General features: G+C 35.1%; 1 protein-coding gene across 1 annotated transcript; it reads left to right on the top strand.

Annotated features, from left to right (window-relative positions):
- The first annotated feature begins 549 nt into the window (after positions 1–549).
- Positions 550–25,783, top strand: LOC110708487 (protein MON2 homolog). Its single transcript, XM_021886619.1, has 44 exons — positions 550–922; positions 4,020–4,205; positions 5,169–5,258; positions 7,102–7,175; positions 7,296–7,457; positions 7,688–7,802; positions 7,991–8,046; positions 8,551–8,605; positions 8,697–8,753; positions 8,849–8,950; positions 9,066–9,146; positions 9,236–9,288; positions 10,449–10,518; positions 10,706–10,769; positions 10,987–11,135; positions 11,227–11,354; positions 11,433–11,490; positions 11,669–11,766; positions 12,336–12,420; positions 12,550–12,615; positions 12,692–12,751; positions 12,968–13,054; positions 13,147–13,333; positions 14,762–14,805; positions 14,877–15,008; positions 15,088–15,219; positions 15,309–15,361; positions 15,456–15,504; positions 15,902–15,960; positions 17,131–17,264; positions 17,358–17,506; positions 18,718–18,846; positions 18,937–19,022; positions 19,123–19,238; positions 19,403–19,515; positions 19,590–19,713; positions 19,925–20,043; positions 21,487–21,670; positions 21,781–22,003; positions 23,521–23,845; positions 24,041–24,180; positions 24,482–24,606; positions 24,776–24,980; positions 25,283–25,783. The coding sequence occupies exons 1-44, from the start codon at positions 818–820 to the stop codon at positions 25,368–25,370; spliced, it is 4,917 nt and encodes a 1,638-aa protein (XP_021742311.1). The 5' UTR covers positions 550–817; the 3' UTR covers positions 25,371–25,783.
- Positions 25,784–26,058: the final 275 nt, after the last annotated feature.

Consider the following 26,058-nt stretch of genomic DNA (forward strand, 5'->3'; position numbering starts at 1 on the left):
TGGATTGGAAGAGTAATTCGGATCGGATCGGATTGAAAAAAATGAAAACCGAATTATAATTCGGATCAGATTGAATTTGGCCTAAATCCAAATCGAAAACCGAATGGACACCCCTACCGATAACCATAACGGTTCGGGTACCCGTTCCGATAATTTGTTATCGGGTATGGTTATGGGTATCATTTTAAAATTAACGATTACCCGATCTCATCCAATAAGCATTTTTTTTTGCTTTTTTTCCCTACTTAAATCTATTAATATAAATCTAAACATTTACTTTACTTTATAATTACTTTATAATATCAATGATTAGTAATATTATTAATAATTTGGTCAAGATCATATGGTATTGTTGTTAATTAATTGTAAATTATATCATTATAACTACATAATTAAGTTTAATTATCATTATTGGATATCTTATTGGGCATCCTAACCGATCCGAAAATCCGAGTACCCGAAATTTGGGTATCCGAATTGATCGGTTCCGATTATGGGTATCACTTTTAGTGATTTTGGTTATCAAGTATCCAAACCGTTAGTACAAACGATACGGGTACCCGTCCCATGCTCACCCCCGTACATTCTAGTTTTGTAAATCAAAGAGAAATTAGTAACAAAATCAACAAAAAGAGAGAGAAAAAATTAAGCCAGAAACCACCGTTTCACCACCACCACCATCATCATCACTCTCCTACGCCACTGCAATCGTTCATCATATTTTCTCTCTCCTCAATCACAATGCCAACTTTTTGATCCACCCATTTTCTCTCTCCTCAAAATCACACCCATTTCGAGTTTCGTGGGTGAGATCGAGATGGCTTTCATGGCTGTCCTTGAATCAGATCTACGCGCTCTTTCCGCCGAAGCTCGCCGCCGATATCCCGCTGTTAAAGATGGGGCTGAACACGCTATTATCAAGGTTCTAATTTCATTTTCTTATTGTAATTTGCAATTTTGAGCTGATTAGTTTAATTTCTTATTTGAAATTGATGAAATGAGATTTTTTTTTTTTTTTTTTTTTTTGGGGGGGGGGGTAATGTTGTTATTCTGTGATTGAATGGAATTATAATGTCTAGTGTATGATGAATTATGGTGAAATGTTGTATAGTTTGGATTATATTGAGCCTTATGATGAAATGAAATTTGGGGTTTATTTGGAATTGAGTGAAAGAGGAGGTGGAATGGTTTTTAGTTTGAGTATGAATTATGGAATTTGAATCGATGATTGTGACATAGAATGGTATGAATGTAAGTTATAACTTCCTAGGCAATGTTGCTCTACATTTCAATAGTGGTATAACATAAATGAATTATTATGTAGTGTTTCGTAGTTGCTGACAAGTTTTTCTAAATTGCGGATTATGTTTTGCGATATAACATGGGTGAAGGGATGAATATGAAGTTTGCCTCTTAGTTGAATTCAAATATTCAATCAATCAATCAAAGCCTTAATCCCATAAGTGGGGTCGGCTACATGAACCAAAAGTGTGATTATTTCGTATAGTCATCCACAAAAATCTTCCTCTTCTATTTCTTACGATTAAATGCCTTTTCCTCTTAGTTGAATTAATGAAGATATAATAAGGATTAGTGGTTTGCTAATCTGATGGTGAAAGTTTGAATATTGATTGAGCATAGACGGGACAATGTAAATAGTATGTTCGAATGAATGGAAAGAATGAAGTTTCTAGGTTTGGTCATAATTGAGGCAAAGGCAAATAGATCACATGGTAGCTGAATATAATTCATAGGATATTATCAAGGTTGACTGTTTCATTCAAGAGAGCTTTAGGTAAGGACAATGACTGAGATAAAGCGATTGAGCCGCTCTTCTATGCAAAGTGAAGTTGTTGTGTCATTTGCATCAATTTTAAATTTGAGGCATAAGGGGAAGACTAAGCTTGTTTTATATATGATGCCTTCTCTAATTTTTGTGTTAATAGAGAGCTTGATAGGCAGTAGGAGAGAGCCTAATTTCTTTGGGCATGTTTAGTGAAACTTATTTTGGCTTATTTTAAATAAAATAAATTCAAATAAGTTAATACAATTTCAGACAAATAAATATTTTATTCAGACAATGTCACAAACAAATAAGACAATTCCAGACAAAATATGTTTTACCAGGTAACATAATCATTCCGATTAGATAAGCTGGCCAATTGGCCATATAAGTTGAATCAAACTGATTCTTATTGACATACCTAGGATTATATAAGTTGAAGAGGTATTTCTTTCTATTCTTGAATCTTGAAGTGCAAGATCGATAAGTATGAAGTCATCTATGCTTTTTTGATGGTGAAGTGAGAGAGAATGGAACGGAAAATTCACATGTAGTGATCCCAACTATAGTCACTCCACATCCTAATGATCCCAACTATTCATTTTATCCCAAATAATCCATACTATAAGTGATGTCTTCCCAAAATGTAATAGTCTAAAATATAGGCTTACTGCTCTATATCTTTTGCACTTGTTCTTAGTTTTGTTTGGGATTGGTTGGCTTCAACCTTAAACAGCCAAAGTTATTCTCACGACATAAAATTGAAACAAAGGATTACTGAAGCTTGAATTGTTGAAGTGTGGAAAGTGGTTGCTTTGTTGGCAATATGATGATTATTAACTTAGTTGGAAGCCAACGGTAGTGGGAGGGTAGACTTTGGTTTTCCAACTCAAGTTTAGTTTCTTTATTGAGGCTTTTGAATAGCTGTAGTTAACTGCAGGATGATCAGCTAAGGGACGTCCTTGATACTCTGCAATGGGCACTGAATCTGACAGCATAGCTGAGTTCCCAAACCTCTTAGGCATCAATTTCACATCCAATTGTCAAGCTCTGACGAAGTTAGAGCTTGGATCTCCGAATCTTTGTTGTTGTTCGGTATCCTGTCTGGATTCGGTGGGTCAAAAGACTCAAAACCATACAATGCGAATCGCTTGAATATAGAGCGGGAGTGAAAGTGTGATATTTTGAGTGGCATTTGATTTTGGCTTAAGTCCTCCTTTGAATTTTGGTAACCTTTGGCCCTTTACCGAAAGAAACCGAAAGAAAACCTAAAACTTGCATTATCGAGAAAGGCTTGAGAACTTTATTAGGCAGCTCTGCAGCAGCTTTATGGTTCATGATAAAACAGAAGGATTATAGAGAGGCATTATTTGTGTTCTTTATGGGTGAAATTTAGGTTTCATAGTCGAAGTACAGTCTACTCTATAGTTAAGTTTATTAGCTTACTGTTGTTCAATCAGGGCCAAATCCTTTGTACCTTTATGATCTCTTTCAGAGGCTCAGAAAAGTGGATGCCCTATAATTGGCAGAATTACAACTTCAATCTCCGTTCGGTGCTTTGTTATTCTTTTTTACACCATCTATCTTCAGTTCAGCTTATGATAGTTTCAAAAGCGAATTCCTATTGAAGAAGGAGAATATTGTTAATTTATATTTTTTAAAATTTTATTCTTTTAGATCTGCAACTGTTTCAAGTATTTTTGGGCGCTGCTAACTGAAATTTCTTTAAAAAAAACAAGGTAAATTTTCTGGATATTAATATGTATTTGATGATTATAATATTTTTTTAAATGAAATTGGTTGATTATTAATTGTTTGCAGACTTTGCACATTCTTTTATAATAGCATCTTGCCTTGCATAATAAGTTCATGTTTGTGAAGCCTATATTAGTATATGGTCCTGTGATTTTTTTTTTTCTGTTGTTTGCACACTTCTCTAAAATTGTTGTTAGTCATTTTTATTATGTGAGGCCTCTGCCTGACACTGGAAACAAAATGATGCTAAAATATGTTCCTTACAGCTCAAATCAGTTATCTTTCAGAAATAATCGAATCTTCTTGTCTGGGATTTTTAGCTTTTTCAAAGTCTTAAACATGAACCCCATACATTTATACCTTAGCTTTCCATGTTTGATCTTATCCTGCCATCCCTTTGGGGGATTGGGGGGGGGGAAGTAATAAATTTTTTTATTCAAGTTTAACTCTATAAAACATTTTGTTCTAATTTTTAATGCAGCTTCGGTCATTGTCAAGTCCAAGTGAAATTGCTGATAATGAGGATATTTTGCGAATCTTTTTGATGGCTTGTGAAGTTAGAACTGTGAAGTTGAGTGTTATTGGACTTTCATGCCTCCAAAAGTTAATATCTCATGATGCTGTTGCTCCATCAGCATTAAAGGAGATACTTTCTACCTTGAAAGAGGTAAGTGATACTTCTTTGAAATTTTATTTCTTTATAGTGTCCCCCTGCTAAGTAGAAAATAATATATTGAGGTGTAGGAAGATGTCGTACTGAATTCTACATTTCTACTCAAAAGATGGAAACATTAGATCAGTTATACGGAGTATGAATTTCTTTTATTACTAGTATGAGGCTGTAAAGAAGGTTTACCATGTGTGGGTGCCTCAAAAGTGTGGCCGTCCATGCTAAGCATCCCTTTGAGGTTGATGGCGTATTATTTTTGTCCCAAATTTTTACGTGCTTAATTGACAACCTTTTGGTGTCGTGTTTGATACATCTCTTCCCTCCATCCAAACTTGAATGTCCATGATTGATTTGACACTTAATACTACACGAGGAGGAGGGAGGCATGATCCTTGAGTCAGCTTCAAGCTCAAATAGTACTCATAAAGTTTGTCATACAATAATTAAGCTTTCTATAAAATCAGGGGCGGAACCGTGGGGGGAGGGGGGGGGGGGAAGGGTGCTAGGTTGGGCCTTGGCTTCCCCCTTGGTTTTAATTATCTATTAAATGTTGGCATAAGATTATGTTGATTGTATTATAGCTGTGTTGGTTTTGGGTAAAAAGTTAGTTATTTAGGTCCCAAGTTCGATTCTTCTCCCTAACACTTTTTTTTGTTTCATTTTTTATTGACATTTCAATATGCTCCGTATTATTTTATGTGTGAGATAAAACTACATAGTTTTCCCCCCCTGATAAAAAATTTCAGTTCCGCCACTGTATAAAATATGATTTTCTCTAAGGGTCCCTTTTCTTTTTCTGCATGAAGCATGCATAAATTTTTCTTGTTGAATACTGAGTATGCCTTGTGTTTGTGACTTGTAACAGCTTGCCACTATTCTTACCCATTGGTATTTTCATGACCGCCTTCCATTATTGCTCACATAAATGTTTCTTACTTTATGATTGTTAATCATCTACAGCATGCTGAAATGACTGATGATACAGTTCAGCTGAAGACCCTACAGACCATTTTAATAATTTTCCAGTCCCATATGCATCCAGAAGATGAGGTGATCTTTCATCATTATTTTTCCTTTGTTGTTCCTTTCAAAAAAAAAAAAAAAAAAAATCATTTGTTGTTTGATCCTGTATAATGTTGATAGTTTCTTTTTCTTACAAACTTGCGAATTTCGTGATTTGGATATGATAAAGTAGAGTAGTTACTTGCATTCTTTGGATATTATGAAGAAGAGGTGATGTGATACATGGCAGTTTAGATTCAGGTTAATGGCCCTGACCGTGTCACTATGGTTTTGGTTATAAGATATCCGGATTTAAAAAATGGTCTATGATAGAGTTCCCGAAAAGTCTTCTCAAAGATATGGAAGGAGGGGATTTTTCACACAAATGCAACAAGTCGGAATTCGTGAATAGAGATTAGTTGACTTTGCTTTCAAATACAAGTTAATTTTCCTAATAGAGAAGTGTATATGATTATGCGTATTTTATGGTGATGTTTATCACCTCAGTACTTCTTCTGTCTTCAAATAAATGTCCTGTTATTTTTTTTTTTTAATTTTTTTTTTGAAACCAAATGTCCTGTTACTTTGTTTGGCATAAAAGAAAATTTCTTGATTGTAACTAAAGCTAACTTTAGGGTTTTCTTATAGTTATTGGCTTCTTGCCTAAATTATTTCAAAGGAGGCTTAGAATTTATTTTCTTTTCTTGTTATTATCTATGATGTTCAAATTTGGATATAGGTATTAGATTTGCGTATGTATCTAATAGTTTGATTTGGGAAAATTAATAATAACTTGAAGACATTGTCCGTGTGAATAGGCATCCGGATATAGTATATTAATCGAGGATTCGAGGGACATGGACAATATTGAAGGAAAGTACATTGAAATGAAATTGTGGGTCATATTTTATGCCTATCTAATTTGTCATAAAGAAAGTAAAAAAGAGAGGGAAAGATTAAAGTTGGGCTAGTGAAAGGAGAAGGTCTAGATAAAAAAGTGTTTCCAAGACATTCAAAGTTGAATAGGAGTGTGTCTCTTCTTTGCTTATATCATAACATTGACCAACTTGTCCATCATATGCACCTACATTGATGCTTTAATTGAACTCTAGTCTAAGTGAAGAAAATAGATTTCTTTTTGGAGTAATGCATAAGGAAAGAGAAATTTAAAATGAGCATAAAAAAGGGGAAGGGCCATATACTTCTTATATAGATATACTGATACAATGATACACATATGAACGGAAGTAAAGAACAAAATCAAGTATGCCCAAAGGCTATAATATGTATCATCTCTTCCCTTAGACTTGAGTGCACTAGTGCACTCGATGCTGGTGCAAGTGATGTACAAGTTGGTCAATGCTATGATTAGTTCTAATAGTAGGAACATTGTTAGAGTAATATCTGGGGAAATCTGTCCTAAATCTATACAGGAAAGATACTAAATATAACAAATAAAAGAGAACACCCAAAACGGATTACATAATAAATAAAAAGGAACGGAGGGAGTAATAGTTTATTTTACCAGCCTAAAAATAAGGTAACCATATTTAATTACTTTTTACAACTAATACAAAAGAGTGCATTTCAATGTTTTTTATTTTTTAATTTTTTTTTTATTTTTATGATAAATCAACTAAATATTTTGTCAAATGCATCATAGTTGATCACTTGATCATCTTCAAGGAAACCTTGTTTAGCTTTATTAAATTTATTCTCTCTATGTAAGATGGTTTCTTTTGCAAATTATGAGATTCCTGTTATTTCCCATTTCCATATGCTGCAACCTTTGGGATGGTTATTAGTCTCTTGCTATGCTTTGGAAGTTCTTAATTTTGGATTATTGAGAAAGTTTAGGGGACATATAATCTTATGTTTTTGTTATTCTTAGGAAAGTATGGCTCAAGCTCTTGGAATTTGTCTCCGACTTTTAGAAAGTAATCGTTCCTCCGATATTGTACAAAAGTAAGTTAAATTTTCTAGATAGTGGCTCTTACCCAGCTTTCTATCTATTAGTATCTATTTTTAATTTTTCTTGTACCTTAATTTATATTCCATCATATGAATCTCATTATTAATCTTCAGTACTGCAGCGGCTACCTTTAGACAAGCAGTGGCCTTGGTTTTTGATCATGTGGCCCAAGCGGAGTCACTTCCTTCGGGAAAATTCAGTTCTGGAGGTCAAATCTATCGATCAAGATCAAGTTCCGTTACTGGGGATGTTAGTCGCAGCATACATCATTCAGAGTAAGTATGATTCTGCTGTCTATTTTGCCAATCTCAATGTGGCTTTTTTTTTTATTTTTTATTTTTTTTTTAATTTTTTTTTTATTTATTCAACCATATGATTCTCTCGCCAGTTCTGTTTATTTTGAAAAGGCTGATATTCTTCTCAGTGACTAATTGTGCATGTTACTCTGACTCTATGTGAATATTGTTCCATTTTTATTAGCATTTACTGACTGGGGAATTTACAGTGAGTATGATACTGTATCTGGAGTAGCACCTATCACAAGGGAAAGCCTTACCAAAGCTGGAACTGTTGGGCTTCGCTTGCTTGAGGACGTGACAGCTCTTGCAGCAGGTGGATCTGTATGTGCTGATTTGAAACTTCCTTCACTTGAACTTATTTGGATCTTGCACCATGAAGCTGCTTGAGCATAGTCTAGTGATGATGAATATGTCTTTCACTCATTTGTTTGAAGTGTTCTGTTCCATTATCGAATTATTGGTTGTTATCTGCCTTTGCTTATTTTTAATCCTTTGATGTTGCGTTTCAGGCAACTTGGTTACGTATCAGTTCCGTCCAACGATCATTTGCCCTTGATATACTCGAGTAAGGAATTCACCTTTTCTTTCTGTCTAATTTGTGTTCTTTTCATATGTATTAAACTATTACTTGGATGTTCCAAAGCTCTGGATTCTGAATTTTAAATGATACCAAGCCTTGTTGACTTTCAAATGCTGCCAAATTCATTCAAATCTGAAAATTCTCTCATTCCTGCCTAACCATCATCTAGGTGCTGTTGTCTCTTGAAAGTTGAAACACCTTTTGTTTTTGTTTATACACTTGTTGACTACTACCATTGCTGTCCCTGTCCTTTCTAAATACCCATAATACAATTAAAAACCATGACAAGCTTATCTAATTTAGGCGCAATGTTCATTTTCCACAGAGATTGACTTAGTCCTTAGTTTACTATTACCATCTTGATTTAGATTTTCACTTTAATATTTGTATACCTTTTGTTAGCGGGTGCTTTTGAGTTTTGAGATCGGCAGTACCAGCATGACCAAATTTTTTAGTTATTGGTGCCAAATCTGTTTATCTGTGGTTCAGGTTTGTCCTATCAAATTATGTGGCCATTTTCAGAACACTGGTTCCATACGAGCAGGTAATCACCTGTTTCCACCAGATACCTACCTGCTTTTAGATCACTTAATCTGTTGAACTCCAAGCCTTAAAGGATTGCTTCAATGATGCAGGTCTTGCGCCATAAGATATGCTCTCTTCTGATGACCTCTCTTCGTACCAATGCTGAGGTAACTTATTATTGTATATGATATTTGTAATACACCATATAATTTGGGAGCAGTCTAAAATTTTTTCAAGCCAATGATCTTTTGAGTTCTGCCAGCTTGAAGGAGAAGCAGGAGAGGCCTTTTTTCGCCGCTTGTTGTTGCGTTCAGTTGCTCACATTATAAGGCTTTATAGTTCATTCCTTATCACTGAATCTGAGGTACATGAATACACCTTCTAAAAGCTTATTCTTTATGAAAGAGAATAATTCAACTGATACTAGTGTTGTGCTAATGAATATAATATTGCGTGCTTTTCTCTACTTCTTTTGGTAGGTTTTCCTGAGTATGTTAGTGAGGGTCACAACTCTTGATCTGCCATTGTGGCACCACATCCTTGTTCTTGAAATTCTAAGGGTATGTCACTAAGATTACTTGCCTCTGCTATAATTCTTTGTTATCTTGATTTGCTGTGTCTGTGTATCATATCTTGTGCAACATGACAGGGCTTTTGTGTTGAGGTGCGGACCATGCGAGTTCTTTTCCAGAATTTTGACATGTAAGATCTAGTACCCATTCTTTAGTTGTACCGTGTTGAAATTGCATTGATTGGGTTTGCATGGACCAAATATGGCATTGGTAGCTAGATGTAGATTTATTCGAGAATTTACAAAAATTGGAAAAAATCGAGCCATACAATACAACAAAACCCTAGTTTCGTACTTACTTTCAATTAGGACGAAAGGTAGAGCAAGATAGCAAGGATTTAAATTTGATTTGAAAAATTGTTTTTTGGAAATATAAGGACAGAAATTAAACTAGCATTCCAAGATTTTGAGGAGAGAGTAAGATTAGGGTGAAATTAATAGGGGGGAGAAGAAATTGGAGGGAAATGTGGGAAAAAGGAAGAAAAAGGGATTTTTGTAAAGATCACGTGCCATGGACGTGATGGTCAATGCCGGAGTTTTGAAGTCAACACCCGGAATCCGACAAAAGGTCCCATCCCACAACCAAAAACACGTAAAAGGTCCTTTTTTTGCCGTTAAAGGTCCTTTCTCACAAAAGTGGTAGCATAAACGGCCCTTTGTGACAAATTTCATAATAATTAATCTTTAGTAAGCTACTTTTTCTGTTTTGAAGAACAGCTTGTCCTCTGTTGCTTGTACTCTTTTTTCTGAGCTGTTCATATAATCCCTTATTCTTAGCCAAAAAAAAAAAAAGTTATCGTTTAATTGATGAAGAAAGGTACTAGAAACAATAAGATAGCAGAGAGAGGGTCGCTGTTTTAAAGAGCTAGGAACAAAATCAACAAATTCTCCATTGAATCTCTTCCCTTAAGAATGACTTTACTGAGGGCTTCTTGTAGTCTATACTACAGTAGCAGTAGATCCTTCATTGCTCCTTAATCATTGAGTGTGATTGCAAGACTGAAAGTAGCTTCCTCTGCCCTAACATTTAGCTGTCTTAAGAAGGATATGCTCCTATGATGTTATTCCTATTTCAGGGAATAGTGTCATGCACACATTATAGGTGTGATGGCTCATTCTCTCTTCTTCTACTTGCTCTATAAATTTGCTTTAGTCACCTCTTGATGTCCTCTTAAAGATGTAGTTTTTGATTAATTAAATGAGGAAAATATGTTGAACAAAAATTCTGTTAAATGTTCTTGACCAATTATTGATATTCATTATCTGGCCTAAACTCTGATCTGTTTTCTAGGAACCCAAAAAATACGAATGTCGTGGAGAATATTGTGAAAGCTCTTGCACGTGTTGTGTCAAGCTTACAGGTAAGAGTTGCAATATATCTTTGCAGCGTGTTCCATTTCACATTCAGCCAATGCTCCACTATTTTGTTTTGTTGGTTTATTACATGAATGCTGGAGTGACCTAAACTTGTTTTTACCTTCATAAGTTCAGTAAGAATGTAAGATTAAAGATTTTGAGTAATATTGACATCATAAGTTGATGGGTAAGGTTCAAGACACAAGTGAAGAGAGTTTGGCAGCTGTCGCTGGGATGTTTAGCAGCAAAGCTAAAGGTAACTATTTTTCGAGTTTGATAGAATTGGAGTTGGCTGCAATTGGATTTCCTTTTAACATTCTCGAGTTGTGAAGTTTACGCATAATTTTGTGTAGTCTTTGTTGTCTCTTCTGTAATTGTCAGGAACTTGTTGATATGCAACTTTTTTGAATCTTGCTTAATTCTTGTTTAGGGTCAGCCTTTATTGGTGACTTTTTAATCTTTTGTTATGTTAGGTATTGAGTGGATCTTGGACAATGATGCATCCAATGCTGCAGTATTAGTTGCTAGTGAGGCTCATGCTATCACATTGGCAATTGAGGGTCTTTTAGGTGTTGTCTTTACTATTGCTACTCTGACAGATGAAGCAGTAGATACGGGAGAGGTAATTTCGTTTGGTTTCTGTAAACTTTGACTTGTTTCCACTTTTATTGTATAGTACAGGGCTTTAACTCTTGATTAAAAAATGATGTCAGCTGGAATCCCCTAGATGTGAGTCTGACCCTCCGGCAAAGTTGACTGGGAAGACAGCATTTCTTTGTTATTCAATGGTCGATTCCTTGTGGTTGACAATACTTGATACCCTCTCCCTAATTTTGGCAAGGTATTATAGTTTATTGCTAAATCTTGTAACTTGTAAAATATTTCAACTTTAAGCTCTAACTTAAGCTTGACTTGGAAGATCTCAAGGGGAGGCTATTGTGTTGGAAATACTAAAGGGGTATCAGGCTTTCACTCAGGTATGTAACATTGGAAACATCGTTTTGAATTTCAAGTTTTCAACCCACAATGAAAATAAGGGTTCCGTCTAATTATTGTGTTTAGGGTATATTTTCTAGAGTTTGCTATGTTCAGTGTTTGAAGTGCCTTTTGTACTATCTGCTTGGACTTGATCACATAATCTTTTTTTTTCTACAGGCTTGTGGAGTTCTTCGTGCAGTTGAGCCATTAAACTCTTTTTTGGCATCTCTTTGCAAATTTACCATCAATATTCCCAGTGAGGTTGAAAGGAAAAGGTTTGAAGTGTTATCTACTAAAGTTGCTTTCTTTACAGTGTAATGGCTTTTGTAGCTAGTTATCTATCATCACATATGGGAGATCTAAAGCAGAGTTGAGGACTGTGATTAAATTATTCCAAAATATGATTAAAGGAGTGTATTTTTTTTTGCTCTTGGCATCCTCATCAACACTTTGTTTTGATAAGAGAAAATGGAGAGTGAGAGGGAAGAGAAACGGAGGGGAAGAAGCTCCCTTGTTGGTCAAGGATATGGGAGAAGGAAGGGGAGTAGGGGGAGGGTTAAAATTCCTTCCCTCTTTACCATCCCTTCAAACTTGAATATATTTGGAGGGAAATCGGAGCTCTACCTTCCTCCTCTTTCCTTCCCTTTCCTTTCCTTATCGTCTTTCTATCAAAGCAAGTGCAAGTTTTCCTATTGCAACACTTCCCCTATTCATCCCATCACCCCTCTCATGCCTCTTTTCACCCTTTTCTGTTGTAAGCAAGAAGTCTTTGTTTTGTTTACTATGGATGGGATTGTCTGGTGACCTGACTATCTTAAATGATGTCATGTAACTGATATTCTAGCTCTTCACAATCTCCCGGATCAAAACGCACTGAGCTTCTTGCTGACCAGAGAGATGTCATTATTTTGACTCCCAAAAATGTACAGGTAAAGGTCCTCATGTGTCAATGTGTTGAATCTCAACCTCGACTTATTCTCATCCATCTTAATAAACTTCTACCTGGATGAGGTGTTCTTTTGATCACTTATGTTGTTTAATCTTATCCTTTTTTCTAGGCATTAAGGACTCTCTTCAACATAGCCCACCGGCTACACAATGTGTTAGGTCCCTCTTGGGTTCTGGTAATCTTTCATACTTGTTTTTGGATAAATAGCTCTAAGATTACCTTTCAACTATCAATCATGGAAATTGTTGCAGGTGTTGGAAACACTAGCTGCCTTGGACCGGACAATTCACTCTCCGCATGCTACTACTCAGGTACAGGTGACTGTATATGGCTTTGCTTTATTGTCGTAGTCTCGTAGATAAGAAGATTTTGCATATTGTATTGTGTAAATGTGATGCTATCCTAGTAACCTATTGGATCTGTAGTCAGTTGGCTGTAGCATCTTTGTAGGAGTTTGCTTGCAACCTTTTGTTGCATTCTTTTCCTAAGATTACTAATTATATTATGTTTAATATGACAACCAACAGGAAGTGTCAACAACTGCTACTAGACTTAGCAGAGAGTCATCTGGGCATTATAGCGATTTTAACATACTCTCTTCTTTAAATTCCCAGGTGAAGGGTTATATCTGGTTTACATAATTATATACTTGAGCAACATGCATATCCTTATAACGAATCTAACCTTCTCCGCTTTAATTTTGTAGTTATTTGAAAGTTCTGCTCTGATGCATATATCTGCAGTGAAGTCACTTGTCTATGCACTTTGCCAACTGTCACAACAATCTTTGCCTGGCATTGCTGGTGGATTTCCTCCAACATCAAGTCAGAAAATTGGAAGCATAAGTTTTTCCGTTGAAAGGATGATATCTATCCTTGTTAATAATGTTCACAGTACGTGTTTTTATTCTGCTGTATATTATTGTCTCAAGTACTCTGTATTCCTCTAAGCTCAACACCTTCTCCTTTTTTTCGGTTTTGAGATGTCTCATATTTTCTTTTATGAGGTTTGTCCATAAAGTAAATGATTCTCTATAAATGATTAATGACACCAATGCTATGGTGCTAACAAGCTTGTATCCTTTTTAATATAGGTATAAAACCTGAATTATGTCTGCTACTTTCATTGACTTTCGAGAATTCTTCTCACTATGCCTTTTTCGGTGTCAGTACAGTTGGTGCATTTTCATGTAATACAAATACGGGTGAACAGCAAAGGCACCTTTACTTTTTTCCTCTCCTTTTTCTTTTCATTCTTCTGATTAGGAATTTTTCCATTTTCCCTTTTTTTGGTGGGGGTGGCCCACTTAATGTACAAGGAAAATGTCTAGTAAACATAATATAAGGTAGAAGTGGGGAAGATGGAAAGAAAAGAGCAAGTGTCTAAAATGTGAGATGTTATGAGGAAGCTATTCATGGCTTCTCTTTAAATATCTGTAGCCAATGTCATCCTCCAAAAATATCCTTCTGATTTGATTTTCTCTTCTATTATTGCCACCAAGGCTACCTGTGCCATACTTAACCTTATTGTTATTTTCTTTAATCAACTTTCTTTCTATCTCATGAAACCCATCCTCTGCCTAAAACATCGTGGTTTCGTTCATTTTACCACCCCCACATTCTGGTAGTTCAGATGCTTGTCTTCTGTGTTGAGAGTCTCAGCACTTTTATTAAGTTCAATTGAGCTTGCCTGTGTTAAAATCATTGTGGATTTATTTAGCCAGGCTTGATGTTCATGTCAAACTTCTGCTGGATTGACATTCTAATTAAATTTTGTTGCATTCCTAGGGTAATTATATGTGGAAAATTGTGCACTCATGCTCTTGTGCTTTGTGCCATTACACGTTTTCTGCTTCTATTGCTGTGTCTATGCTGCATACTTTTGATATGCTGCAACAAGAATTACCAGATTAATAACATTATGTAGGAACTTGAAAGTACAACCTTGATAGAGTATTTATCGCTTACCGCGTTAAATTTTTCAAAAACAATCAAGTGTACTTGCAACCGTGAATGTTCAAGGAGAAGAGCTCTTTAAACTATAGAGTGTATGTTGGGGAAATTATAGCGGGAAACTTCAATTGACTTAAAATCTTTAAGTTCTGAAATATTTGAGCTCACTAACAACAAATAAGTTTGTAGTAGCTTATAGAAACCAGTATTGTATCATTTCATTAATAATTATGATGGGAACATCACTTATTTTACTTCACGTTAATCTGTGGTCTGTTATATGCTGGATAGTTGTGTATTGTGCCCATTGGTGCCTGTATTATAGCATCTATTGTTAAATAATTCTCATACATTATTTCTTTGTTGAAGGAGTGGAGCCTCTTTGGGATCCAATTGTAGGCCATTTTCTTGAGGTAATAATTCAGGTTTGGGCCATTGCTTCTGTTGTTCTGTAGGGATTTCTGATTATATGTCTTGTTTGCAGCTTGCTGAGAACTCTAATCAACAATTGAGGAGCATTGCCCTTGATGCCTTGGATAGGTCAATTTGTGCTGTTCTGGGTTCTGATCAGTTTCAGGATCGTGTAGCATCAGGATCTTATCCAGATTCTCAACACGTGAGTGTCTTTCGACATTGGTGATTAAACTGGTTTCGATTTGAAATGAGGATAATATTTTATTTTGTTCGTTAAGCAGATAAAGAATGCATCTGTTGACTCAAGATCACTTGAACGTGTTGTTATATCACCCTTGAGGGTACTGTACTTTTCTGCTCAGAGTTTTGAAGTTCGCTCTAGATCTCTGAAGATTCTTCTTCATGTTCTGGAGGTAATGTGAGAAGCTGTTTGAATGTTGTCATAACTTTGTTCTTCTTGCTTTTGTTGCTGTTCTTTGATTTTCTCTGCCATTGTTTTCAGAGGCATGGAGAAAAACTACATGATAGCTGGCAGGACATACTTGAGTTGTTAAGGTATGTCTCTCTACTTACATCATTTCTCTGTTGAAAACTCTATCTTCCATCTCTGATGCTGAAGCTGTTGATTATTTCTTTGCGCATCTTTAAGGTCTGTTGCCTGTGGAGCTGAGAAGGATCTAATAACGTTGGGATTCCAGGTTGGAAATCCTTTTTTTTTTCCCCCTTATACTTTGTTTGGTATTGTCTTTCTTTCCATTAATCTTTGAAAGCGATTGTCTTCTTCATTAATTATATGTTCCTGTTGATTATCCAATCTGATTTTTCTGCGGCTGTCTGGATTATAACAGTATAATAAAGATGTGAAAGGTTTATCATGATGTATCTTGGACCATCAATTATCTTTCAAATCACAAATGAAGTAATCTCTAGCAACTTAGCAAGTGATGAAATACAATTTTTATCATGCCTGGGATATTCAAGTTTTCTCTTTATTTCATCTTGTCTTTCCTGGGAAAACTTCAAGGACTCTGGTCTATCCTGCTAGTAATTTTTGTTTAATCTGTTTTTGACTCAATTTCTTCTGTGGCTATGCAGAGCCTTCGTGTTATTATGAATGATGGACTCTCAAGTATACCTGTGGATTGCCTTCAAGTGTAAGTTTCTGTTTGTAATAAACTGGATGTTTGAAGGTGGAGAGTAAGGAAAGAAGATAAACAATCCAATTGATAAACTGGGAATCGCATATAAAGATAATTTTCAAGTGTTTGAGAGACTTGATTGTCTTAAATCTAAAGATCTAAATTGTAAAAACATAATGAGCTCTCAACTGTTCCTGTGGATTGCCTTCAAGTATTGACAATCCTGATTCACTTTTCCACAATGTCCTTACAAAATATCGTATATGTACCTTTGGGCTTGTTCATTCACTCTTGCGGCTAAAGTTCATATTTGGTGTTTTATTTGAAACTTCTATTGCTGCTTGCTTTATGGTATTTCAAAGTATGTTCTTTTTGGTTGAGATTATTGATTATTCGATGTCGTTCAAGACTGGAAAATGTTGCGCTTGTATTCATGCTATATATAGTTCTTTACATTTTTTTTAAAGCAGCAGATAAGTCATGACTATTAGTTTTTATGGCAAGGCTTATCAATAACTGGGTCCTAAATTTTTGACATACTTATGTGACTAGAAGTTAAATATTGATTATAAACTTAATAATATAAAATGTATTACATTTTTGTCAGCTAGTTAACAATCTCTTGCAATCAGAGTTTAACTTACATTACTACTACCATCCTCTTCTAATTATGGACCTCATGGTTATGATGCTTACCAAAAAAAGGAAAAAAAAAAATATCATTATGCCAAATGAGTGTGCCATTAGCCTTGTGTATGCAATATTGCTTTTTCCTGTTATGGACCTCATGGATATGATGCTTACCTGGAAATAAAAAAAGAAAACAACATAAGAAACATCATTATGCCAAATGATAGTGCCATTAGCCTTGTGTATGCAATATTGATTTAGCCTGTTGATAGTATGGCTCTGGTTATGGAGTTGAACAAGAGGAAGTGTGGATTAGTTGGAAAAAAAAAGAGAAAGAAAACCAAATAATTATTTGACAGTCAATTGTGGTGTGAAGGTAATAGGTAGATGTAAAAGTAGTCTGTCGTAGCACATAACACATTGACCATTTGCTTGCTGATACAGTGAAGTGTTTTGCAGCAATTTTGCTCGCATATTTTTTCTCTAGTTAGCTCATTAATATTTTGTGGAAATTTTAGCCAATGTTGATTGTTTTGCTGTAATTGAAAATTACAGATGTATTGATGTTACTGGAGCCTATAGTGCTCAGCAGACTGAGTTGAACATAAGCCTGACTGCAATAGGTCTCTTGTGGACTACAACTGATTTCATAGTTAAAGGACACATTCGTTTGAGTAGCAAAGATAGTGGTATGCTGGATTTCGATCTCAAATTGCCAAGCTTTTGTGGATTTTAGTGCACAACTTCTATAACATGCAATAATCTTCTTGCTACAATTTCAGAGAAAGAAGATAGTGAGAAGCGGGTAGAAGAACTCAATTCAAACAAAGTTGACACTCAATCTTCTATTTTTAATGTGGTTGAACATGACAAGTTGCTGATTTCTGTCTTCTCACTGCTTCAAACACTTGGAGCAGATGAGAGACCTGAGGTATTGAAATTTAATCATCTTAACATTCCATATGTTGGGGACTGTTGTTTTTCTTAGTTGTGGATTGCTTTTAGTTCAATTAATACCTTTGTCATATCTGAAAGGTGTATATACTTTCTGAATTTTTGTCCCTTAGTATTTTATTTCCTACAATAGAGACAAATCAATCAAAGGTAAAATCTTGTTTTATCACAAATCTCAATTTGGCAAAAGAATACAGAAAACTGTTATTAAGAACCAGAGTAAGCAAACATCTTATGTAACAGTGTCCTTAAGTTCCCTTTGATGCCCAAATGAATATCATGGAGGTGTGAATTGTAAAATCGGAGTGATAGAGTTACAGAACAAATGTGACTTTGCATATGTAAAATCTCTTGTCTAAATTAACCAGTACATGTGAACTGTGGATACTATCTGATTGTAAGCTTGTTGCTTAATGCTAATGGACACAAGCAATTCAACAATTATTTTGGCTATCAATCGAACCCTATTGGTAAACCAGGATAACAAATTTTAAAAGTTGCCAAGGCTTCAAGAATTAATACAAATCCTCCAAAACAATTTAACCAACCAAGTGCTCATTAATATCTATTTTAACGAGTACTAGTTTACCCCTTGGATGAAGACATTGGTTGTTTTTGTGAAATGGTAGTGCTACCTAGAATTTTTTTTTTTTTTTTTTATTATTATTAAAAAAAAACAAAAACAAAACTGGTAGATAAACTTTTTTTTTTTTTTTTTTTTTTTTTTGGAAGTGTTATACTTGCCTTAATCGGCCATTTCTTCGAAGTGTTACAATTATTTCTGGCATAATACTACATTTAATTATTATATTTCAACTATTCATTATCATCATATGGTCCCCACTTCTACTTTACACACACACACACACACCTTCCTTACTTTTCAATAAATTATTTATTCCACTACCTTTTCTTACAATTTTGTAATAAAATAAAGTCAATATAACCTCCTGAAACTATGTGTCGGTCAGACCGTCACACTTTAAAAAAAACCCGGAGGGGCATTGTTCACAAAAAGTTGTACATTGCGGAAGTTCCCAACAGTTCTATTACTAATTTTAAATGAAAAGTATCAGGAATCTCTCACTGATTTATTCAAACATACTTGTTCTGAAGTATCTTATTTGTAGTTCATTGAATATACCTTTTCTGTTTGCATGTCATACTCCTTATTTTTGTACTTAACAGGTGAGAAATTCAGCAATACGTACATTATTTCAAACCCTTGGAACTCATGGACAAAAGCTTTCAATGAGCATGTGGGAGGATTGCCTTTGGAATTATGTTTTCCCATCACTTGATCGTGCTTCTCACATGGTATTTTGTTAATATACCTTTTCTCTGTACAAAAGGAATCTTCAAGTGACAAAAAACCTTTCCTGATAGATTGTCATTCACCACATGTAGGCTGCTACCTCATCCAGAGATGAATGGCATGGAAAAGAGCTAGGAACACAAGGTGGAAAAGCAGTTCACATGCTTATTCATCACAGGTAATTGCTTAACCCTGCTATATTGATCCTTTCAAAAGATGCACTCTGCTTTCAAACATACCTTCTTTGTCAATGTTGAAAGAATTGGTAACTTGTGCAGTCGTAACACGGCTCAGAAGCAGTGGGATGAAACACTTGTTGTGGTTCTTGGTGGGATAGCTCGCCTTTTACGCTCATTCTTTCCCTATCTAAGAACTTTAAGCAATTTCTGGTCTGGTGAGTCTTGCACTGGTTGTTATTTGGCTACACGTTTTTTTATTCTGGTGATGTATAACCCATAGGCTAGCAGTTATGGTCATATATAATTTCACCCTGCTACTATCATACTATACACTATCATTAAGGTAACGAGAAAATGATCATATGCTTCTTTGTTGCAGGATGGCAAACATTGATTAATTTTGTTAAAAGCAGTATTGTAAATGGCAGTAAAGAAGTTGCACTAGCTGCAATCAACTGTTTACAAACAACTATTCTATCTCACTCTGTTAAGGTAATGATTTGTCTGTGAAGATCTGTTTAAAAATCATTCTGAGGCGTTCTGAAAATTATATTTTTTTGAATCAGGGAAACTTGCCCATGGCTTACCTTAAATCAGTACTTGATCTTTATGAGCATTTTCTTCTAGAATCACCCAGTCGCAGTGATAAAGCTATTGATAGAGTGAAGCAAGAGATATTGCAAGGGCTGGGTAATTTCCGGTTGCTACTTTACCAACATTCATCTCCCACCCCCCTTCTGACTTTTTTGGGCATTAATATTATGTAGACAACTAATGCACATTCTTGTCATCCATTTGGTCTGCACACTCTTTTCCAAACCCTTTTCTTTTGGACATTGATACAAAACTTGAAAAATATTTATTTTGCGTTCTATTTTTGTGGCTTTTCTATCTTCTTCAGGAGAATTGTTTGCTCAAGCACAGCAGGGGTTCGACATTGATATGTACAAGCAACTTCTTGAAGTTGTGGATGTTGCAATTAAGGCCACATTGGCTGTTGATAATGCTGCTGCCGATGCTGTAAGTTACATATTAGTATGAAATTTGGTTTATCTTAAACAGGCACTTTTAGTTCAAATTTCCAATTTTTTGAGAACCTTTGATAAAAAATGTGATATGAAAACCGTAAAAGTGTTATTGTATTTAAATATGTGATGGACAAAGTAGTAATTATTAACCCTCTAGATTAACTTGAAGTAAAATATGAAAGTCATACTCTTAAAAAGGCATAAATTTGTAGATAACCGATTAAAAATACTACGTATCAAATTTTAATCTTTTGGCTCCATGTATGTCAGTGTGGGTAACAATAGAAGGCATAAAGCATAATATGTTTCAGGGAAAATTAAATTTAATTACTGTCAGTCAAGTTTACTTGAATATGAATCTACTGCCATTGTGGTATGTTTTTCTCTATATATTTGATATAGTTTACCTTTGGATACAATCTGATGGCGCCAGGCCGCCAGTTACTAACCATATTGGTGAAAGCTAGCATCCCTTTACCACGTTAGTATAACAAATAGGTATAAAAGACTATGATTAGCAACATTATTCTTTGGAGTAAATTCTTGATGTTTGCTTATTTTTTTCCTCATATATGCTTCCAATTTGACCTCCGTTTCATAGGATTTGCAACATTTGCCAAAAATTGATGTTTCATATTATTTGCAACCAATGTTTTCTTTCTTTTTTAAGTTATCATCTCTCTCTGTCTCTCTCCATGTCACATGCATCTCTATACTTCTCTCTTCATTTACACTCACAAACAAATTTTGCCTAGGAGTCCATGCAACCCTCCAAAGTATCAAATAATAGGAAGCGGAGGTAGTATTTGCTTATGTATATCTTTATTTACCAATATCCTGTTAATTGGTTGAAGTTAAAGGTAATGGAGGAAGCTGAAAATTGAAGGCTCTGATTAGAGGAAGCTGAAAATTGAAGGCTCTGATTAGAGGAAGCTGAAAATTAAAGGCTCTGATAAGCCCATAACCACCCAAATCTAAGTAAAGGGGGGTGATTATCGCTGAATCCCTAATTTTTGTTTTCTTTTTTCTACACTCACCTTAGCACTTTCTAATCTAAAACCCTAACATTTTACTGTATTACCTTTATCTCAACCAGCTATCTGGACATTGCAGAATAAATGAAATGTATAAAAAGATTAACTGATGAATTATGAGAAAATGATAAGGAGTGAACAGCACGTATCTCCTTTGAGAAATTTTTTTTTTCGTTTGTTTCCAGTTGTAATAAATTTTACCTATTTACTGCTATTGACAGTTTTTACCCCAATGTTGAATGGGGGTGCTATGCTTTATACTTATCTGGTTAATTGTCCCATTTAAAAGTAGTCCTGCCCAATTGTAAGCAGGTTTTTTGTACCCATGTTTTTTATTGTCTCCCCACATTTGATTACAAGTATATCTTCTGACAGAATATGTTCATAAATACTTATTTCAGGGATGTATCCCCCCTTTGCAACGTACTATGTTAGAAACCTTACCACTTCTATGTCCGTCGGAGCATCTTTCTTCTATGTGGTCCCTTTTTCTTCAGTCGATTTTGAAATATCTTCCTAGAGCTCCTCCCACCTCTAAAAGCATAGAAGATGCCAAGCAAACTGGGGAAACATACTCTACCCAAGGTACTGTTGTGGCAATCTAGCTGATGCTTCAAATATGTTTCAATGGCAGAAAATGTGGATTAACAGACTTCTTTTTTTTTTTTTTCTTCTTCTTCCTTCTATTACAAAAGCTGATAATTGGGGAAAGACAGAAAGCCCTAATGGTGTGACGTCTACATCTCCAAGATTGACAAAAGATACAGTTGAATGTGAAATTGTTACAGCTTCAATGTCTGGCAACCAATGCAGCATATTTTCTGAAAAGCTTATCCCAGTGTTTGTTGATCTCTTCTTGAGGGCTCCAGATTCCGAAAAGTATATTATATATCCTGAAGTCATTCAAGCTTTGGGAAGGTATATGATATAAAATGTTTAAATTCCATTAAAAGTTTTGACTGGCTACAGTGCTTTGATGATTGCTGATTTATGAATTCGTATCTCTATTTCTGACTTCAATGCATGGTGTGCTACCTTGGACTGGGATCTGAATGAGATATTTTCCTGACTTGGTTGTAAACCTAAAAGAACACTAACCAGATGAACTCTTATCTTGGAAAAGTGGATAATTGTTGATTTATGTGGATTTATAGTAATATGAGAGTGTAAGGGCTATTCTCGAATTCATACTCCCTAATTGTGGAATTACTAACCTTTTCTTGAGAAGCAAGATAAGCACTTCTTGTATCAGTATGAATTGGATAAGCTGCTGCATATCATTTAGGCATTTACATAGGTTCTTTTTGTTGGGAAATATTGTATATTAATCTCAAGAAAAAGCATTAAGGAACTCTGTTTTCTTGTCTTGCAAATCATAAATACTATAGTTCATGAATTGGTTTTTCTAAGGAAGATGCATTGTTTTGTTAAGAAAGAAGTGAACATCTTTTAGTACAGTGCAAGCACTAGTGCATGCATGGGAATCCAACTTGCAAGCATAATAGGGGTGCAGCTTTGGCTTTTACATGAATAGAATAGCAAGATAGTCATCTAGAGAGACTGACAATGCTATGTGGTCTGAGGAATACCAAGCAGTTATCAAAGAGGAGAAAGCTTCCCACAAATTCCAAGCACGTGTGAGATTGTCTGGGAATCAGCAGTGAGCCTTAGCTTGATGATTGGTCGATATAAGATATTGTGTGACAGCCCCTTGGAATATAACTGGAGTACCCTTTTTTATTGACGCTTTTGCATAGCTGCAGTCAAGTATTAAGTGTTAATTGATGCTTGATGTTTCTTGATTTGTCAATGAATAGCTTCATTTTTCCTTAGCCATGCTTTTGCATTAGGGTGATATGATATCCCCTTGGAGTTCATCAATAGATCTCTTTATTACTTGTATATGAGGTACTTTTTGAGAGCTGCTGTGTGTTATTCTCTTTAGTATAATGTAGAGGAGTATCAGGAATTGATAGTCATGAATAAGTTTTTTTTTTTTTTTTTTTTTTTTTTTTTTTTTTTTTTTGGGGAATTGCTTTGAAGTCTACTCTCATGGTAATATTATTTAATAAATAACTTTTGTTTTCTTGAAGTGGGTAGTGGCCAGGGGGGCCAAACCAGGCTACATCTTTTGGTTGTTATTGTTACTTAGGATTATGTAGCTGATTGGTATGTGTTGCTTTGGACTAATAGTATTTGTTACTTTGGATCAGTGGGAGTATCATATCAAAAACTTGTTATTTTTGGTTTTTTTTTTTTTTTTTTTTTTTTTTTTTTTCCCTTTCCTCCTGGCATAGATGCCAATGTGATGGTAAATTTGCATTAGTGGCCTTGTGTGGCTCTATCTTGTTTTACCTTTTCTTTTTTACATTTAGTAAAGCAGAGCATTGGTTTCCTTCTGTTTTAACCCCTTTTTTTTTCAATAATCTCTATAGGTGCATGACAACAAGAAGAGACAGTGCAGATGGTGTTGTTTGGAGGCTAGCTGTTGAAGGCTTTAACCGTATTCTTGTGAGTGATGTAATTCGATTGTCCCAGAAGGATGAAAATCATCCATGTAATAGCCGATCTGCAAGGAACCGCATCTGGAAGGAAGTTGCTGATGTTTTTGAAATATTTCTTGTGGGATATTGTGGACGTGCTCTTCCTTCGAATGTTCTATCAACTGTTGCACTCAAGGCTGATATATCACTGGATATGGCCTTCTTAACTATTCTTGGTGACGAAATTCTGAAGTCTCAAATCGATGCCCCTTCAGATGTAATTTTCTCTCTGCTGCTGTATAATTGTTTACCAGTAACTTGCTAATAATGGTTTTGTTAGTCTGTCCTGAAGGTGATGTAGTGAGTAGACTTGTCCAAATAATTTCCCCAGCAGACATATTTTCTATAAAATTCTGTCAATTACAAGTCCCTGAGTACTTTACTGACAAATGTTTATTCTAAAAATATCCAGATTCTGCAGAGATTAGTATCCACCCTGGACCGCTGTGCATCACGCACATGCTCTTTGCCTGTGGAGACTGTGGAACTTCTGCCTTCCCATTGCTTCAGATTTTCCTTGGCTTGCTTGCAAAAGCTATTCATTTTGACGAGGTATGTGTTGATATTTGTTTTATCAATTGGGGCCTTGGAAAATTTGGCGATGAATTTTATCATTGGGTGACAATAAATTTGGCGGTGAATTTTATCATTGGATAAGAAATGCGATTTTTATAGGAAAGGTCCACAGAGCTGCCTCAACACCCTAATCTACAATTCTGAAATATTTTTACCTCTTCTAGCATGCTGTAAATTTTTTGAAAAGTGTCGAACATAACTCAAACTTATTATCTTTACTGTTGTTTATTTAAGAAAACTTAAGTTTTAGTGAGAATTTTCTCTAAATTGCTTGCAGTTTTGAGACTGAGGTTGATAAATGGAACGCAACACGATCTGAGGTCAGCAAAATTGCTATCATGGTGCTCTTGGAGAGATGTGAACACATTTTTAACAGATTTCTCATAGACGAGGCTGATTTAGGTTTGTAGCTTTAATTGATGATTTTATGTACTTCAGATTTGAAAAACTTATGATTACTGCCTTTGAAAGTTTTCAAGTGGAGGAATCCGTATTGCGTGATTTCCATATTCATTTTGAAGATCCTTGTATTTTTAGTTGGTGCTCATGAAGCGCTTAACTTTCCCTGCAGGCGAACGACCATTTCCTTCAGCAAGGCTTGAAGAAGTTGTGTTTATCCTTGAAGAGCTTGCCCGCCTATCAATTCACCCCGACGCTGCATCTATTCTGCCTTTGCATCCGCATCTTAAATATGGTATTACAACAGAAGGGAATCATGATGGTCGAGCTCACCTCCTTGTTCTCCATCCATCCTTTTGTGAACTCGTCACTTCTAGGTGAGATGATTGCTTTTTCTAACGTTATATTGAGGAAATAATGATGAAAAAACCATCTATTACATGGTCCGTCTTGAGCATTTGCAAAATTTCAAGATTTATATGTAGTAGTTAAGCTGTGCTTTGTTTGCCTTGTCTTTCAAGTACATTTTCCCTGGCCTGAACTTAGCTAGTTGTTTTCTGACTGTATGCCATGATTTTCTGTCATTTGTTCTCTAATGGAGTGCTCTGTTGTAGATCTGCCTTTTATTAAGCGTGGACTTATTTATTTTTGCTAAATTTATTTGTACATCCATTGGCAGGGAACCTAGAGTGAGGGAGTTGATACAGGTCCTGCTTAGATTTATCAGTGAGATTTTGGGGCTACGGAAATTAACTCAATCTGGTTAATCTTAGAAAAGTATTGAGGAGCAATCACGCGGCTAGTCAGCATTCTTCAGTTTTCCGATGTAGACGAGGAATTTTCTTTTTGGTCCTCCATAGTTCACTGTATTATAGTGATTCATTTTGCAGCATTTCATATAGCAAATCTTGTACATTATATCATAGGTGAATGAACAAAAGGTACAGTTGTAAAATCATTTTGTCTAATTTTTTCATGCTCTGTAATCACCGTTGTCATAATCAATTAGGTTTATTCTTAATTCAATGTTAGTCCATTTAATTTCTGTGGCACGTAACATTTGCGGGTTGTAACATTTGCAGTAAGAGTGCTACACTACTTCAACATAAGATAAACGATATGATATAGGATTTTTACTGTCGCGGATAAAAATGAGTTGATGAAAGATTGAAAGGTAGAAGTGCTAACTGTATTTTAAATCTGATGTGAAAGCTTTTGATTGTTATTTATACCTATATCAGAGTATCTCTTCCTTTGAATCCACTACCATACATCAAAATATGACAATGAAGCGTACATACTATAAGCTTAGGTCTTTCATTGATGTAATCTGTTAAGAGCCGATATCTTATTTTCGTACGAGCTGCTGAGTATTTGTTCATGTTATCATCAAGCTATGTACTAGAAATTTAGAATGGACTTGAATGACCATGTCTAGATAAATGTCTATTGTTA

The sequence above is a fragment of the Chenopodium quinoa genome, unplaced genomic scaffold (genome assembly GCF_001683475.1).
Source record: "Chenopodium quinoa cultivar QQ74 unplaced genomic scaffold, ASM168347v1, whole genome shotgun sequence".
Taxonomy (NCBI): Eukaryota; Viridiplantae; Streptophyta; class Magnoliopsida; order Caryophyllales; family Amaranthaceae; genus Chenopodium; species Chenopodium quinoa.

Excerpts from the sequence above, each read along its gene's own strand:
- LOC110708487 (XM_021886619.1), top strand. The coding sequence starts at position 818 with ATGGCTTTCATGGCTGTCCTTGAATCAGATCTACGCGCTCTTTCCGCC. Across the intron at positions 12,616-12,691 it reads TAGGTCCCTCTTGGGTTCTG|GTGTTGGAAACACTAGCTGC; the intron begins GTAATCTTTCAT and ends AAATTGTTGCAG. Across the intron at positions 13,055-13,146 it reads TCTCTTCTTTAAATTCCCAG|TTATTTGAAAGTTCTGCTCT; the intron begins GTGAAGGGTTAT and ends TTAATTTTGTAG.